We start from the raw sequence: 19,578 nt of genomic DNA, 5'->3' as shown, positions 1-19,578 counted from the left end.
TATATTTAATAAATTATAATCTTTAAAAATAAATATCATAAAACATATTCAAAAATATTCTTATACCATATACTAAGTTACAACAACTTGTAAAGAATAATTTCTATTTTCCGCTCTCCATTTCGATAGAAGAGAAATTAAATCCAAGTCAGACATTGGTATAACTATTTTTGAATTCTGTAGTACATCGGTTATATTATAATCCTTCTCTATTGCTTTATGCTTTTCTTCTGGTTGTATTAATTCATTAACTTGCCCTTTTTTCCTCATAAATTCGAAAAACGATTGATTTCTTAGTGATTCATTTAAATTATCAGGTTGAGGTATTCTGGTATCATTTGAATTATAGTTCAACCTAACTGTACCATTCGTTCCTTTTTTGGCTTTTATTGGATTGGATTCATTTGATTCTTTGTCATAGTACTCGTCATCATTGCCAGCTTGCCAATACGGAGTGGACTCTTTATACTCGTAACGTGCTGGAACTGAAAATAGTATAATATAAAGTCTAGCGTCTAAGTCAGTCTCCAAATACCATACAGTAATGATGATAGAATGATATCTTTATCATCAGTGATGCTAATAATTTATGAAATATAATTCAATTAAAGAACCTGTTATAAGATATCATTTACACAATTTGTCTTCATATAGTTAAAAAGATTTATATTAGCTTCTAATAAGTTTAATTCTTTTTCCGGGATCGCATTATAAAACAGTCACATTGCTCGTTTTGTTGAATATTTCCAAGTGAAAAGCTCTGTGTGGCGTCCGAACAATTGCTTTATTGGAAAACAAAGCATACCACTACATCTAAGCCAAAAAGACGATTACAAAACAATGGTAGTCATGTTCAGGAAAATAACTAAAATCACGGAGTCGCTAAAATACGTATGTTGAACCTTTTGTATTGCAATTTTGCAGCTTGCAGCTGGTAAAATGTCTAGGAAATCTTAAACATACCATAACTGTGGTTGCTTTTGAAATCGATGAAGCAATAATTGTATCCCAGTCCGATACCAAGTAATAACGTCATTGCTATAGTCACAACTAAACAGGTCACAAGACTTGAGCAAGTGATGCAGACGAATATACTGAAAAATATGGGTTACATCACTTGATGTATTCTTTTAAACATATATTAAAGAGACATATAAATCACATCGTACGACGTGTTAACAGATTTACTGGTAAATTGACTAAAAAAGTAGGAAAGGCCGTCCAAGAAAAGTCTTCAAAAGATAATGCTGGCTAGATAGTGATGGATGGTGGGCTGATCATGCCAGTGAAAGCATGTCAAGGTGTCTTCAAGCACTCTTAAATATAATCTCGATATTTAGTAGATCTAACAGTCTATAATCTACACATTTTTTAGGTACCCACTGTGTTAAGTCTCTGCTATCTCTTAGAATTTTTAAAGAGAAAGAAAGAAGTGGGCAAAAATTAGGGTTGTGCACGCAAGACCTAGGCTTTACCACTAACGTGGAAGGTACCTGAAGGTAAGTTCTTGCTATTCGATCACACTTAGTAGTCGTATATTATATATATATATATATATACATTTATTTATTTCCGATTATTGCCCAACATTATGATTAATAATTTAAGCTTCAAGCTTTTAACAGTTTTTAATGTTATATATCGTAATAAAGCTAAACTTACTTCTCAGAAAAGTGCAGTAAATGTGAAATGATTGAACCCATTTTATTTATACTAGTCCACTTTATTTAATATATTGCTTTATCAAGTTGATTTACAATTCAATGATAAAGTATGTCATTGTCTTACCGAGAGAAATTGACATTTTAGACACAGTTTTTCTTCGCATAGAATATATTAGACTATGGAATCTATTGGAATGTTTGCACCAGATACTTGAAATGTATTTATATCTATGAAATACTTCCGATGTCCCTACATACCTACTTATCCTTCATCATTTTTCTTTTTCTTCTTCTTATCCGGTACACTCTTGACAGAGCGGTCGTGATCGCTATTTAATAGTGGTAATCAAAGGAGCAGATGTGATCCGAGATCCTGCTACACTCATTGAGTGTACCTCCTACGGCAGACTTGATCTGGTCAGTCCAACGCGTAGGTGACCTTCCGCGCGGTCTAGTGCCTTCTATCTTCCCCTGGACGACAAGGCGTTCTATGGACTGAATACCACGCCGAGATACATGTCCGAAGAATGTAAGGATGCGAGATTGTACTATTGAAAATAAACGCTGCTTAATACCGAGTTCTTGAAGTATCGAGACATTTGTACGAAACTCGGTCCACGAAACCCCAAGCATTCTCCTCCAGCACCACATTTCTAGAGCGTCTATTTTCTGTCTTTCCACATCTCGCAAGGTCCACGTTTCGGCCGCATACAGAAATATGGGGAATATAATGGTATTCTTATCTATCTTATATATTATTATCCGGTTTTCTTTTTCATTAGAACTTAAATTGATGTTTACATAAAATTGCAAAAATAAATATAAATACAAAACCTTAATTGTTTTCTATTAATTCCTTTTAGCAAGCATCCCCGTCGCCTTTGAAAAATAATTATCTTAAAAAACAATTTTGTCTCAGAGAAATTTAAAAATCATTTATCATTTAAATAAAATAACAAAGAATTTAAAGCATTAAATTTATTAAATAAATGGTGTGCCATGGAAAATCGAACAATTTTGGATACTTTTAGGGCCCTATTTAGAATAATTGCATATAAATAACACCACATTTTAATAAAATATTTGCGAAACCCAACAGCTCTTTGTACTTACTAGTACTAACGGTACTTAGTTTTGCCGACCTTGATAGTCTCGATAAGTACATGAATTATACGTCAAGTTGACGTCGTCAACCCGATATCAGATTGACAATTCAAACACATAGGTACTCGATACATTGTATATCACTATACAATGCTAATCGAATAGTTCGTGGATTTTTTTTCAAATATTCTCTTGCGCTACTGAAGTTTTTGACACAAAAAAAATATATTTTATTACGTAATTAGATGTAGTTCGTGGCTCGGGTTCAGTTTTTAATCTTATATCGTCATTATTATTACTGACTGGTACTCTTGCTTGTACCTTTGGCCTTCCCATTATTTCCTATCTCTCCTATACAATTAATTGAAGAGTCACATTCTTTCGTGAACTTCTTATTTTATTTAAAAGTTTTATAAAATCAATGCCCTCATTCAAGGGTACGGATATCTTCACATTCTTCTTAATAGGTAGATCGAAGGGCTGGAACGACTTCCTCGAACCCTTGCTTGATCTGTCGTCAGACTCTGTATCATTTACAGGTATTACCATGAGGTCCTCAAAGGAATCAAATGCATCTGAAAATAAGTAATTTGCAAATAGCCATCAATCGGGGTATAGAGCTGGCACATCTGTTTCGGTTTCATTGATTTCTATTGGCAAGTGAGTTCTGCTGTATCTTTATCTAATCCAATAATCCAGTTTCGCCGGGAACTGACGCTGAATATCCTGTTGTACGAAGGATTTTATAAATCTTCAAACCATGAAAGGCCACAATCAATTTTTTTAAACTGTTCTAAATTATTAAAAAGAGAGAGAGAAAGAGAGAGTTGTTAACACATTACGATCTTGTGGGACTCGGACTCAATTTTTGAACTGTTTCATAATATTGTAATAGGCAAGAACACACACCGTCCACTTTTTTGTCTAAAGCATGCATGTTTCCTTACGATGTTTTTCTTCAACGTATGAACAAGTGTTAAATGCATAAGTTAACTGGTACACAGCCATGGTAACCTATAACCTTAAATGGATCAGATGCGATTCTGAAGCCAATAGGCCCACTCCGATTTTTTTTACTATAAATGCTATGATCAAAATAGCAAGCACGAAGCCTAGGAGGACTAAAATTAGCACAGATTCAATACAAAATAATAGCCGGCTTAGCCTCCGTCAGTCTTATTACTGGGCGTTAAGGTACATTTTGAAATATATGTGCAGCTTAGAAGCTTTTGGTAGCCCACAGATTATATACCAGCGCTGGCACGCTGCCCAGAAGTAAAGTCAACGTAACAATAGTTGTAGCCAAGTCCGACGCCAATTCCCAGCATAAAAATCAATGTGGTGACGATACAGGATACAACAGCAGTCATAGCACAGCATGATGCTAGCCTGTAACAAAAATACAAACTAATCTGCAGCTGAGTTTCACTATCGGACGTCAAGGCATTAATTACAAAATACCATTGGTATCACCTGGACGTCCGTCATTCTACAACTGAGCGTTTCTTAAGGCAGTTGCCTCGCACCACCCCTATGCAGAACTGAAGTATTTCCGAAATATTTCGACTTAGGATCCTTCAAGAAAGGAGTGTACCAATTCTTAAAAGACAGGCTACTCGCGAGCCCTTTAGCATTGAGTCCTACGCCACTAATACCAGCTCATCTGATGTTATCACTTAACATCAGATATTGCTATATTAAAAGCCAATGTAAAAGCCAAGAAACTTTTGACCCCGTTGTCCGGGTGGAATAATCTCTCAACTTATTTAAATGCCAAATATTGTATAGTACCGAAAACTTGGTTGTGTCATAAATCTTTTCTAAACACATGAATTCTCTTAAGGTATAAACCAAGTGATCTATGGAATTTTACCACTCGTTGCCTTATTAAAAAATTCGGTCAGGACGACAAAGGCTGACCACATGTTTTAAAATAAGTCACTCGCTTATTAAGGTGGAAAATTAATTTCTAAATAACAAGTAAAAAGTAAATAAGTAAAATAAATTTCTTTAAGCCTACCTTTCAAATACATAAGATAAATTTCCGAGACAGCTTAAGATACCAGTACATCGGCAGGATATACACATTATACTATTAAAAAATATATAAAAATTGTAAAAAATAAGTGACAAATAAAAAAAATATCAATAGATAAAAACAAAGAGTATAATATAGTTGGAAAAAATATGAGTTTTAAATTACAATTTTCTATGGTCAAAAAAGAGTTTATGTATATGGATTAAAATATTACATAATTCTTGTATACATATTCCTTACTAAAATAAAGTAATAGGCCCTGCTACAGCGGTAAAATATTATTTACAATATTAATGAGCGAGCCGAGGCGCAATTACTACAAGGCCCGTTCTTTCATTCTTGTTCGGCGTCTTTTCCTATTTAATTATTTCACGTTTAAAATGTCCTGTAGGCAGTTTTGGTCTGCTATCATCTGTATTTGTTGCCCCAGCTCATGAATTAGGCATGCGAATATAGAGCAATGGATAAGCACAAGTTGATCGTCAGACTTGTCTTAATTTTTTTTATTGGGTGTAAGTAATGTGTTTTTCTATCGGTGTCTATCGAATTAAGGTTAGCTCGACGGAATTATTTTTAAATAAATTACTATTAATACTTGATAAAATTGTGATTATTTAATCTATCTAACATCTAAAGTCTACTCGCTTCCCTATACTCTATGGTCTGCCTATATATCATGATCATGTCACGACGTCAAAGTAATTTATTGAATTATTAAAAAATTATTTCTTGTTACATAAATTATTTTACTATGTCGAATTACTTTCGTATTTCTGACACGGATCCGCCTGAATTTTTAAAAAAGTAAGTATACTATTGTAAATCAATGAAGCAGGCTTTCCGATCTTTTGGTCTGTTTAGTTTTGGAAACCAACACCGACCACACCGACCACACCACGTCATATACAACGCAAACATACATGCAAGCCTCCCAAAAAACGCACTTTCGCCTAATGTTTTTTCTCCTTCAGAGGCCCGTTCATCAATCTTTAACCACTTTCTTAAAAAACTAAATTTTCAACAAGTCTTATGCTAAAACGGAAAGTATTCTCATTGGCAGCAGTAGTTAAATTTTGTATTTTTATTATGTAGAAATTATTATGTCAAGTACCTACCGTTACTATGTCCAACGGAAGGGACTAGCTGCCCACGACACTGGAAATCCTAGCGTGGGCTAGTGCACTTACTTTTTTTTACTAGATATGCTTTTTTATTGAAGTTATACTTCTTTTGGCGCGTTAAGGAAAAATGATGAGAGTAAATTTTTACGATGCGCGCGCACACCGTGACGAAAAACCGAAACCTTGAAATTAGCATAGTCAACAATCTAAAAGAAAAATGACCATTTCTTTAATTGTGTAGAAATATTTTTGTGATATTTAATAAACTTTATTTAACTAGATAATGCGTTATAATAAAACGTTCAATTTATTAAAAACCTTTTTTCTATTGTTAGTTAGATATTAGCGAATAAGGCGAAAGTTAAAAAAAATAAAAGATTTTTATCTTGTTACGCCAAAGAGGTATAACTTTTAACGCATGTACAGATACCGGCAAACTTCTTGAGCATTAAACAAGGGAGTGGGGGAAAGTTTGCGCAGCGCGGGACACAAACGTCAACTGATTTAACAATCATGCGATCGACACGTCACTCTCCGCCGCCCAGTAATACCGAAAAAATCGGCAAGGACATCGTTCAAGATGTTTGCCGGTATCTATACATAAGTACACACACATGTTTTTATGTATAATAAAGTGTTTCCTTTTTGTTCCATAGGCTTGATCATCTTACTAGAGTCGCTTACCGCTTTGGGCAATAATGTTGCGCTTTTAATTTTGTGTTAAAATGAAGTTTTCCTTTAGGAAACCAAAATGGCTGATATGCCTAATCTGCATGGTCACCATCATAGTAATGATAGTGTCAGCAATATCTGTTGGAGTCTTCATTGGCTATGCTTACTGCTATGTGGAACATCAGACCGGATTAACAGGTAAAAATGTGTATTACCGCCAACATTACTGCTAACATTAATCTCGTGTACGTTTTGTTTTGCCATTTGATATTCAGAAGTTGTTACTAAATTTATTGAAGGTACAATATTATTGAATAGGCACATTTGTCTATTCTAAGATAATTTCGTTGTTCCAATGAAAATCTTAATTTAAACTGAAAATGTATTATTTATTTATACTCTGTAAAACGCCCACGCGTTCCCTTTGACTGCCCAAAGTTTCATAACTAATAGAGCCAAGGAGTAGTTGGACATAAATAAGTTATGAATTCATAAGATTATGTACTCCTTAGGATAATAATCTAAACTATTAATGTTGGGGCTTTGTAAGGTTAGACCATTAAAGCCATGAGCTGTAGGATCTCCCTGTACCACAAATTTTAAATTTATATTGTTACTTAATACCTGTTGTTACTGGATATTTACAAATTCTGTTGAACTAACGAGAACTGTTCATAACACATGCGTTGGAAGCATCTGTGAATATATATGTGACTGTATAAGAGAGCATGTCTTTATGGCTTCACAGTCATGCTCTTTGACATCTTTGCTTCACAAAGGCCTTTTATTTATATAAATCACTGTTTCCAAAGGCGTAGACAAACCATAGACCACTACTTGGTACGATCCTGACAGATGGCTCACAAAAGTAATTGAATATTTGTTCAGAGAAATAATTGCTAAAATATTCGTAGCAGGCGTTTCGTATTTTAATAATACACTATGTTTAAACTTTAATTTTATATGAATTTCAAATACTCAATATATTATTCTTTACAATTAATAGATAACCTTTCAAAACGGGTTTCGTCAGAAAGATTATTTTATTATATTATACTTTTAAGGTTATTAATACATACCGGATCTTATAATTCAATTGCCAGGTTCAAAGTGGAGACTTAACGTGAACTATGACTCATGTATGTCAATATAATACTTTTTTTCATACCAATCTACTATGTTTAACCTGATGGTTAAACATAGTAGATAGTTCCAAGGCTATATTAACAACAGTTTTTGCCGACAATATAATTAAACATTAATTGAATCGATTAGCCTGCTTAAGTAAGAACGTAATGTCATGTCCAGTGTAGGTTGATCGTGATTACCAAAGAAAAATCGACATCAAATCGTATGCAGAAATTGACCCGAAAATCTTAAATGATATACGAAATACCTATCTTTAATGCTGGCAGTATATCAATATCCTCAATGTATTGCGATACTTATTTGTTAAGCAAAGAAGCCAGGCTTAAATCTTATGTTTTATTTGCTGTATTAATTAGGTTTACATTATACAAAGATGCAAAGTTTGCGTTGTGTTATTTTGATACGTTCAAGACCGTTTTTTACCTGAAAATATTTAATATTTTGTAATAAACCAATGTACCAATACTAAGATAAGCTGTACTACTTGTGTAGCGTGGAAGTCAATAGCTAAAATTGTATATAGTAAATTCTTTAAATAAAACCTTATTTACTTTACTCGACGTTCCGAGAGCTAAAGCACGAAATGTACGATAGTTTCGTCAAGTACTGATACGTATCGATATTTTTATAACTATATATAAAAGTAGTATTTTGTGTATGTATCAAACTATATGAAAAAGCTCAGAATATTTTTTGATATTTTAATTTATTTCAGAGAACATTACACAGCCGAACGAAATTGAAATAATACAGAACTTACAAAAGGCACCTGAAGCTTCAAAAAGAACAATAAACGATGCAATCAAAAGCTTTCTATCTTCAAGGATAAAAAAAATTAGCAATTTCCTATGGAGTGATGGCAATAAGCCGAACAAGATTAAACTTTGATCTTTGTTCAAGAACAATAAACAATTTCCAAATATTGTATTCGTATTTATAACTAGCTATAACCTGGCATATGTGATATGATACAAAAGTTAAAGTCCTCCTAAATATTTTCAGGTGCCATTTTCCTTGAGATATTCTCCTTCACCGTTCATATAGAAAAGTCAGTTGAGAGGGTTTGAACTCACGATTTCAGAATTGAAAGCTTACCTACTGGTATAACACGGTACCGGTCCAAGCATTTTTTTAAACAAGTTATTTAAAAAAAATATTTTCATGATTATTTTGTAATGGCAATAGTAATCTTATAAAATAAGTGTTGGCCTAGTGGCATCAGTGTGCGCCTCTCATCACTGAGGTTGTCCATTCTATGCCCGGCTATGCACTAGTGGACGTTCTATGTACGCATTTAATACTCGCTAGTACAGCTAAGGATGACATCGTGAGGAAACAGGCATGTCACAAATCAAACAAAAATCGGCGACGTAAAGAATTGTCAGACAGAAGACTGATCATCTACTTGTCTATGAAACAAATATCAAAGCGACGCAGGCAACCTTAGGTCAAGTCAAAGGGAAGTACTAGGACCACAATAATAATAATATTATTCATTTTCACAAATCAAATCAACTTTAAGCATTAATTAACTACATATATTATGTCGGAGCAATGGCGTTACTGTCAGCTGCCATTATCGTTATGTCATAGGGATTATAGTTTTATAACATCAAAGTCAAATAAGTTCAAAACCGTACTAGGGATTTATTTGATATGCCAATGTTGCTAGATCGAGGTTTTGTGATACCTGGTTGGTCTATCGCCGCATCCTCTTTCCCTCCATTTTCCGGCTATTATAAGTTTCTTAACGTTGTCATGAGCTTTTTCGGCAATGTGTCCGAAATTTTGAAACACTTTCTGGAGACAAATGCTGGGTTGTCTTGGTTAAGTAAGTTGCTTCAATTTAAAGTCAACTAATCAGATGTTAGTAACAGCAGTGCTACTCTAAAAATAACTATTTAAAATAATTGACTCATTAATTGGTTGGAATTGGCATTTAAAAACTACTGAATAATGCTGTCGTCATCAAACAAGGCCCATTTAGATCTCAATCTGTATTGTCAAACTAATTCGTACATCAACTTAATATTGAAATTGGAATCATTTAAATTGCGTGGTAAGCAGGCGTGGTGTTATGGGACTAATGATTAAAGGCCGTGGCTCTATAACTAACCAGTAAGACTGGGTCTTGTTAACGCAGTTTTGTTTGTTTTCTAACCAATCAATCTAAATTGTTATTTCGCCGGGAATTGAACTTTATTTAACTAAAACACAAATACGATACTCAGGCAGTTTACTTAATAAAACATACAGTATGGCCGTGATGTCAGACGTCCTAGTCCAATCCTGACATATAGTTCTTTAAGGAAGCTTGCGATTATTGTTTATTTAAATACATAAATAGTTACTAATTTGGAAATAAATATTATTGTAATACAGGGAAAATGTAGCATTTCAATTTAGTGTGACAATGTATGATATCGTTATTAGTTCTAAATAGAAAAAATTCAATTATTTCGTCTTAAAATCAAGCACTTTTTTTAAAGATTAATAAATTATAATTACGTGTATGATTCACCTAGATGCAGTATTTTGTCCGCCTTCCACTGCGAGCGGAACAGACCCATTAAGGACTCCGTTATATTCGTAACGATGATTTTCCTACATGCCGTCTCCGCTTTGGTGGAAGCACAGCGTATACACAGTATAGCGGGGTCCGTTTATCATTTGGGTTTTGTAAAGTGGGATTTCCTCTCGCTTCACTAAAGAACTTACGTGTTCCACCAGCATAAGGAAAACTTATGTATGACGATTAGTAATAATTTGTAACATAAGTTCCTTCTAATAATTTGTAACATAAGAACCTTCTATTTCATGGTCAATGTCATGGTCATGGTCGTCACACATAATTTTATTACATGCGTGTACCACACGCTTCCAGCGTACAGTATTAAATGGCTTCAGTGTGCCAGGTTTATCACTAAGGTCCGAACTCTGGCTTTGCACAAACCTTCGTTCGTAATGTAAAACATCGTGAGGAAACCGCCATGCCTAAAACCGAATACATATATTTTTTATATATACTAAATAGTAATAAGTTTACTTTGTTCTTTTGCAGGGAATAAAAAGGCTTTTTTTATTATATTTTTTCAATACCTGTCAAATATAATTAATCATTTATCTATATTATGTGTCGCCTCCAGAAATTCATATTATTAAACAACATATTAAACTGATTCTGATAAAACTTAGGCTATTTTTTTCGCCTTAATATGACTTTTAGTTTCCGATAAATCCAATTTTTTCCAATCAAGGTCCTCCGAGACAGCTACATAATCAGTATCATCAAATTCAGGCAACGTATTTCTAAATCCAACCCGAAATTTAACAACATTTTACAGGATATACCTCTAAATCTAATCCTTGCTTAATTCGATTTGGTTATAGAATTTTTCAAAGTCATATCGTAAACCGAAGCGAATCGAAAACCAAATCAAATTTCGTAGTTAACTGTATTGAAATTATTCCCGTCGCCTATACACGGTCATTCGTTTTAGAAACTGCGGCAGACACCTGAATTATAAACCCACAGCTATAGAAAGGTTATCATAGTATCTATTTATTAAAAGTATATCCGTAAAATCGAATAGTCTGTGCGAAAAGAGAGCCGTCGAGGTGATAGATCTTGTTTTGGCAACACTGTTAGTTAAAACATTTTGATAGTGATAATTTTATTGATTAATTAATCAGGAAACATTACAAATACAAGATATGAAAAAATATTACACAGGTTATTGTAATTACAGAAGTGTCCTTAAATGTTTCACAGATTAGTTTTTTTATATAACTGTGAGTAACACTACTAAAAATAAAAACAAAACAAAACAAAATGTAAACAGCCTTTTATAATACCTGGACCAAAAACAAATGTAATATGAAAAAATGTGTGCGTGTAGTGTACACACGTATGAAGTAAAACTTCTTTATGACCTTATTTTTCGAAAAATGATCTATTATATGCAACTTTACAGAAATTGGTTAAATAAAGTTAATTTAGATAAAGTTTATTTTTTGGCTTTTATTATCATAGACATGATTACAAATAATATAATTACAAAATTTCATTAATTGCAATAGAATTATTACTATCATTGTCATCGTTATTCTATATTTTTGTTATTAATGGCTTCGAATCAACCGTGGTAGGAACAAGAAAAAGATGGCGCCTTACAGAAAAATGTGACGGTAATTATTTTTCCAAGACGATAAAGAAATAACAGTACCTAGTTTATTTTGGTGAGCTGTGTTGGCTTATTGGTTTTAACGTGCAACACTCATTCCTGAGGTTGTTGGTACAAACCCTGCCTTAGCACCAATATACTATGTTCGCATAGGACTCTCTTGAACGGTGACAGAAAAATCGTGAGAAAACCGGCTGATATTATACGTACCTAGACGCCACTATTTTCTTTTTATATAATTTTTCTTTTTAACAGTTTCCGACAGCAGTTTTCTTAAATGTTTAATATAATAATCATTATTTATCTACAAAAGTAACAAAAATATCTAATAAAAAAGACATTTACGATATTAGTTTCGTCATTAGTCCAACAAAGGCACATGAATTAAAACATACAGGATTTACGGTTTAACTCAAACAATGTTGCCATATTTGCAAAAGCTACAAAGAGTGAAAAATGTTTTTATGAGGGCAACATTCACAAGCTTATTAAAGATTCATACGTTTTATTTTATTTAACCGTAAAATAAGTATTACATTTATTAAAGGAATTATTATACAGTTAAATCGTTTGTTTATTAAATCTCGATAATCCTAGGAACCTTTCGTTTGAATATTTATGTTGGAGATCATTTATCGAGGCGTTCGCTTCGACCGAATCAAAAGGGTAAAGGAAACGTGTAATCAGACTTTATTAGAATACATATTTTTAACTAAAACTAATGAAGCTACTAGAACTAGCTACACTCTGTTTCATCATGAAAATTAACATAAATACAAGATTTCGCAAATTTCGCTTTTAGATTGTAAATCAAATAATAATTATTTGTATATTAATAACGTTTTATTGAATGTACATTTCATTTTCTCATTTTAACAATATCTTCTGTAACAGGCTTAATACAAAACACCGCTTAGTAACAATTGGTTACAAGATTGTAACAAGAATTAACGCGAAAGGCAGATATTTGATATTGCAATTGAAATAATATTTTACGAATATTTAATTCGACTGTTGACAAATAAATGATGACTAAGCATTTCTAGAATAGGGAAGTATTAGATCATGTCTTAATAATTGAACTGTCTCGACATCAATTGACTTTGACAAACGAAAGGACGTTAACACTGTGGCATTTATAACAACTGTTTATATTTTTCAAATCTATTAATATTACAGTAAGAGAGCGAATTGCCTGACCTCTGACCTGATCTTCGTACGCTGAAGAAAACATCGTAAGTAAACCCTTAGAGTCAACATCGACGGCGTGTGTTAGGCATACAACGATCGCCTATAAGAGATTTTTTTTATCGCGAAACGCATACAGAAATGTGTGGCCAAGACCAAGAGCTATTGCGCCACTGCTTTCTTCTAGTAATATGAAATGCATTTATTCGAGACGGCAACTTATAAAAAAAAAGGTACATTAGATGCCACCATGAAATAGGTACTCAGTATATATCAGACCACAACTTGATTTGTAGTAACCCAATGTCTCAAATGAAACTAATGAAAGTGAACATTCTGTTACTAGTAAAGGGTTTAAACCAGGCGCAGTAGAAGAAGATTCAGACGGTTTCAGTAGTGAAAATATAAAAGGAAAAATGCAGATGAAACTTTGCGTTTCAACGTAATTAGACAAACGTAATATTCTGACGTATAACAATGCGTATACTAGGGAAGCTATTGATCAATCACGATGGAACGTCCAATCGTTTCGCCTTTCATTTTAATTGTCACGCTCTGGACCTCAATGATGGCAGCTTAAATTATGATTAAACAGCGTTACAGCTACGAAGTTTAAGCACCTATCCGGTCGCCAAACTCCAAAAAAGTACATTGTTTCTTTCCATTTTTTGTCATTATTACTTGAAGTAGGGTGAATGGAAAAAATATATACTGAAGTTTAGTAGTTTATATATCCATTTCGAAAGATCAATACACGATTTAAATAACTTTGCTTGATAGAAAAAAATCCAAACATAGGTAATTTATGACGCTTTGAATTCATTTTATGACGAAAATGCCTATAGAACATGATTTTGAAATATTGAATCGCAAGCCAAGCAATCCATTTCAGAAAAAAACTTGATAAAATTACATTAATTTAATGTTTTACGTAACTAATTGTTATTACGGGCCGGCGCGCCACAGTGCTCTAGCTCTCCACTGCGCACCGCAGTCCACCCCGAGACTCTGACACAGCAGCAATTCGTGCTGGGATAGGGCCATAATGCATGATAGCGTCAGACAGCACAGTGCAGTCATGATTTCTTTCAAAAACATTCACGTCACATAAAACATATTTAAAAAGTTAAAATAGATCATGCCACCATCGTACGCTAGTTTATGCACCACCTTCGTAAGCGTATTCGGAACTGGTCCAGTGCTGTTTCCTGTAGCTCTGGAGTCTATTGTTATAAAGACTAGATTGTTGAGTCTAAGAGAGATTTTTGACTATGTATTAACGTGTTGTTCCCACGAGAATGTAAGTGCGTGCTCCTATTTCACCATGCCTCCTGCTGATGTCATGTGGAACATGGCGTGATGGTTGCAGCTCCTTACAGACGTTGTGTAATACAAAAAAAAATAGTTGGCGATTAAAAAGAGTGGCGGAGAGTTTATTGCCAGTTCTTCTCGTCTGTTCTACGCCCTTGATGTGTTGTAAATTGGCAGTGAATGTAGAATTAGAAGCATTTAATGTATATTTCTTATATTGACGTTCATAAGTGTACATTGTGTTACCTATATGAATAATTTATTGTTGACTTTGACTTTGAGTCTCAGTCCCATTGCGAAAGTAACGATAATAATGTTACATAACATAGCACGTTTACTTGTAACAAAAGAACTACTAAAACATTTGCCTATCAACAAAAAATCTTAGTGCGATAACTGATTATTACTCTTTTGTTAGTTTGCTTTTGTTTTAATATTTAGGTTTCATCTTGGTTGCATTAAGGTCGATTATATATACCCAAATATATTAACAAAATTTTTGGCAACCTTCTGGCATTGAGAGTGTCCATGGGCGGCGGGGATCACCGATCACGTGTCTCACATATCAAGTGAGGCTCATGCACGTTTGCTCACTGTTCTATAAAAAAAAACAGGTACACGCGATAAAAATTATACTTTGGCGTAACAAGATCATTTAAAATAAATATGTTTCTCCTTATTCTACGTTTGTAGAAAAAACGACACTAACAATAGAAACAAGGTATTTAATACATTGAAAGTTTTATTATAACGTATTATCTAATTAAATAACGTTTATTTAAATATCACGAAAAAATATTTCTACGTAATTAAAAAAAATCTCATTTTTTATTTTAAATGTTGACTATGCTAACTTCAGGGTATCAGTTTTTTGTGACGGTGTACACGCGCATCGTGAAAATTGACTCTCATCATTTTTCCCTTACGCGACAAAAAAGTATATCTTCAAAAATAAACTAGACAGATATCATCTATACGTGATGTTAATTGATTTAAATTCAATACAGAATAACTTTAAAAACTGTACGCGTGAATCTTTAAAACCTCAAGCCAGGCAACACAGTAATTAAATTGTTTTCGTTTATTAGCACTTTACGTCTTTAAGTAAAAAAGGGTTTTAAGTTCTACGAGTAATTTATCGCTGACATAATGATGACGATGTCAAATAGTTACAAGAAAAATCTGGTTCCATCAAAATATTTGTTTTAAATTTAGTATAAACTGCCTCAGCTAACGTATATTCATATCTTAAGGTTATTTATTATCTCTAATATCTAACATTAAATGACCTTTTATGACTATTACAATGCCATTAGTTTAAATAAAGTAAAAAAACATCAACAAAACATACTTCCACGTTACAAATAGTGAACAAGAAGGAAACACTATTTACTATTTCAGTATATATTTATCAATTACAAATAGTTCTGACTTAATAGAAATTTCACTACACATTTAATTAAATATCTCAATTTCGCTTGTTCGGAAGGCCATCAGACGTAAGTACTATGTTAATTAGAAATTCTTTGTGTTGATAAATTGTTGAAACTTCAATAACATTTGGTCTCATAAATTACGACATTAGAATTAGTTATTTGCAATGTTATATATAAGTGAAATAAGTCATAGGGATTTCCCAGAACTGCTTAAAATAATAAACAAATATACACCCATATAACTCGTCATATTTAACTGTTTAATATCCTCTATTTTAGTACAAATTATGTTCAAAGTACATACTTACACGTATTGGAAACCTGTAGAATAAGAACGCGTTATACTAATTCTATGTTATTCGCAAATTGCGATTTCAAAAATAAATAAGCAATACGAATAGATTTTAAGGACCATAAAAACACACACACTTACTTCTTTACTCATTGAACATTCCCACACACACTTCAACAAATTACTAATCATGTATATATGGTGTAATCTGTTTTGGCTATATTTATAATTTAATAATCGTCAAAAAGCTGTACAGATAGAAAGAAGAATAAAAATAAAGATCTTTAATTTGAACCTCAAACCAAAGACACATTTTACCTTAATTACACGCATTAAATATAAAATACACATAAAACAATACAATGCTATAATTATTTTTTTTCTATTATTTCCAGTCAATTATACAATTTGATTAAGTAAATTAAATATAAAAATAACATTTTGTATATGAGGGTAATCAGAATCTCGTATGTCAAAAATGTCTTTGATTTTGACATACAAAAGTCATAGACCGCGTTAAGACTCGATTCTGAATCTCAAGACAGTCTCAAAGAACGTTGAAACATGTCGGTTGATAGTTTATATGTATACCTTGTTTCTTAAACGTATAAATGAAATTTTAGTTTATCATACATATATCAAATATTGTACAGTAACGGCAAATAAAATTTTAATTGAATAACTGCTCAACGAGTCGGTCAATCCAGATTCCAGTCGGACAACAATCGTGAACCCTTGTAACAAAAAATACATGCTCACGTCTCATCGCGTCTCCGGCGGTCGCGCGCGTACCGCAAATCGTGAATTCTACAATTCGAAATTTAAATTAAGTGGATATTCGAATTTTAAAAATTTAACAGTGCTGTCTTTGTAGTGAAAGTGTATTTGGAAACAGTGAAAACTTGATAAGTGAGTAGTTTTGTCGTTGATTGTGTTACTTTGTTTGATAAGACTCAATATTTCTTATACACAAACCTTTTTAATACAAGCGATTTTTATTTCAATTAAATGTTTACTATTTTATACCTGTAAAATTTCTGTATATCGATTTGTTTAAAAACTATAAAATAAAATCTTATGAAATAGGTATTTCTAACATAATGTAATTAAATTTTTAGTACCCATTATTTTAACGACATTTTGGTAAATTAAGTTAGTTTATGTTTCCACTTAGACTTATTTACATATGAAGTATAATGTATTGTCATCATATAAGTATGTCTAAACATTAAAAAGATATATATGACCTTTCTTGTTTTATATATAAATAACGAGCTGTTTTTTTATATCTATTTCACAGAAACTTCACGGTAAATCCTATTCTTGGAAAATCCGAGACAAGAATACAATAATTGATTCATCGAAGACTCGAATCGAATAGACAATGGAAAATTTATTTTCAGTTGTTTTCAATCTTTTCCCTTTGCGATTTTAAAACAATAATCAAAAATAACTCTGTATAGTCATAAAATATTGTGAAATATCGATGAATATGTTTTGTGTAATAAAATCTTTATCGTATGCATTATAAAAAATCCACACACTTCACTATTAAACTAAATTCTTTCTTTCTTTTGTTTTTTTTTTTTTTAAGATCGAACAATCGCGCAGGAGGCTCACCTGATTTTAAGTGATACCACCGCTCATGGACTTGCCAAAGGGCTCGCCAGTGCGTGTAAGACATTTAAGAATTGGTACGCTCTTTTCTTGAAGGAAAGTTTCTTAGTGTTACCCATACTGTAATACGTTTTGTCGAATAACGTTGTTATCTTTACTCATTAACACTTAAATGAAACTGTTAGTTAATAATGCACTATTAAAATACTTAATAATTTTTTTATGTAGCTTGAGATGGTTGCGCTACAGCGAAAATATTACACAGAATTTAATTATATCTTTAATATAATAATTTCTTGGAAACATGCTAATGACACTTTACTAATCTCCATTTTAAACAAACTTATACTGTAAATAAAGTTGGTATCGAACAGGAAGCCTTATTTTGCCTGAGCAAAATGTATTAGTCAAGATGTTGACATCCAACAGTCAACGAATTTTTTTTTTGTATTTATCTGAACAACTAAATGCCATTATGGTACAGTCAAATCTGATAACGACATCGAATGGACTACTCATATTTGTAAAAACCCGAAGTAGGTACCCGATTCACCTTTGATTTTGGTCAATATAACCGGTATGTTGTTCTAAACGATATCGTCGTAAGTGGTTTTGACTGTATTTGTCTATGACAAAATTAACAACATAAGACAGTTATTGTATTTTGTGTTTAAACGACTTATATAGTAAGTTCAATAAATATCATTGACTTTCGTTCTCTATTTTACTGTGTTCAAATTTCTGATGTCCCTAATTATTATTATTATTTTCAACTATTTATATTTGCTTATATACCAAGAATACATGACACTACAAACGATTATGTTATGTAATTTATTGAGCTAACTGCACTGACCTCACCCAATGTTTCTCGAAAGTGAGATTTACCTTGACCATTATTGGTACATCAATTACTCACCTTTGCTCCACCCAGCTCCACCTAGTCCTACATAATCAATGTATTGTGAGTTTGTGACTACAAATATGTTACGATATCCACTGAACCATTAAACATTCTATAAACAATTGTTGTTAATACGAACAACAGATGGCGCTTAAATAAGTTGTTTGATTTTTACAGCATGAAGTTTATGAACGTTATTATTGTAAATGTTTTAATGAAAATAAATTCCATATAGGGCATATGATTGAGTGGTTTATGTTAATGATGTACTGCTTAAACAAATCTAGTAAGCAAAGTTATATAATAACAATTAAGCACACTTTTTTATAGTAGCACTGGATTGACACTATGTAATCCCGCAACATTCCCAGAGATGGCGCTTAATCACAATTACTACAATCTGGTATCTGCAATATACACACATATTAGGTTGGGGAAAAAGTCTTTTCGCATTATAGTATGTACGTATGAATTTGTAATAAGATCTCTTGGGCTATCTGGCTGGTTTTGGTATCATTAAAAGTTTAAATTTTAAAGAAGATAATTTCAAATTCTAATTAGGAAAATGTGTGTTTTTTATATATGTTTCGTACTGCCAAGATGATTAAATCTAATGAAGAAATTCGATACATTTTAAAATTGTATTACAAGGTAAAAATGCAACGCAAGCCCCGAAAAAAAATTGCGAAGTTCATAGACCTAGTGCAGTGTCTATGAGAATAGCACCAAATTTGGTTTAAGCGAATTTCAATCCGGAAATTTGTATGTCAAAGATGCACGTCGCTCTGGTCGCCCTATTACGGATAAAATGGATGCCATTTTTGAAAAAGTGGAGCAAGACCGATATATCAGTAGTTACGACGTAGCTGAAGAACTGGAAATTTACCACAAAACAGTG

General features: G+C 32.5%; 3 protein-coding genes and 1 long non-coding RNA gene across 4 annotated transcripts in view; 2 read left to right on the top strand and 2 right to left on the bottom strand.

Annotated features, from left to right (window-relative positions):
- Positions 1 to 55: 55 nt before the first annotated feature.
- Positions 56 to 1,755, bottom strand: LOC123709797. The gene is made up of 3 exons (XM_045661346.1): positions 1,663 to 1,755; positions 964 to 1,094; positions 56 to 485 (listed from the first exon to the last, which is right to left on the bottom strand). Exons 1-3 carry the CDS (start codon positions 1,701 to 1,703, stop codon positions 73 to 75), a joined length of 585 nt encoding a protein of 194 aa, XP_045517302.1. The 5' UTR covers positions 1,704 to 1,755; the 3' UTR covers positions 56 to 72.
- Positions 1,756 to 3,214: 1,459 nt separating this feature from the next.
- LOC123709799 lies at positions 3,215 to 6,036 on the bottom strand. Its single transcript, XR_006753753.1, has 3 exons — positions 5,922 to 6,036; positions 4,060 to 4,157; positions 3,215 to 3,494 (listed from the first exon to the last, which is right to left on the bottom strand). It is a non-coding gene; the product is annotated as an uncharacterized LOC123709799 (long non-coding RNA).
- Positions 6,037 to 6,422: 386 nt separating this feature from the next.
- On the top strand, positions 6,423 to 8,647 carry LOC123709798. The gene is made up of 3 exons (XM_045661347.1): positions 6,423 to 6,517; positions 6,670 to 6,797; positions 8,464 to 8,647. The coding sequence occupies exons 1-3, from the start codon at positions 6,441 to 6,443 to the stop codon at positions 8,634 to 8,636; spliced, it is 378 nt and encodes a 125-aa protein (XP_045517303.1). The 5' UTR covers positions 6,423 to 6,440; the 3' UTR covers positions 8,637 to 8,647.
- An 8,064-nt stretch (positions 8,648 to 16,711) lies between these two features.
- The window catches only part of LOC123709434 (glutathione hydrolase 1 proenzyme-like), a 38,474-nt gene continuing 35,607 nt past the window's right edge, over positions 16,712 to 19,578 (top strand). The window contains exon 1 of the mRNA XM_045660789.1: positions 16,712 to 17,068. The gene's annotated coding sequence lies outside the window, so the exon portion shown is untranslated. The remainder of the gene's footprint in view (positions 17,069 to 19,578) is intronic.

The sequence above is a fragment of the Pieris brassicae genome, chromosome 5, assembly GCF_905147105.1.
Source record: "Pieris brassicae chromosome 5, ilPieBrab1.1, whole genome shotgun sequence".
Classification (NCBI taxonomy): domain Eukaryota; kingdom Metazoa; phylum Arthropoda; class Insecta; order Lepidoptera; family Pieridae; genus Pieris; species Pieris brassicae.
This window is presented reverse-complemented; position numbering and strand designations above follow the sequence as displayed.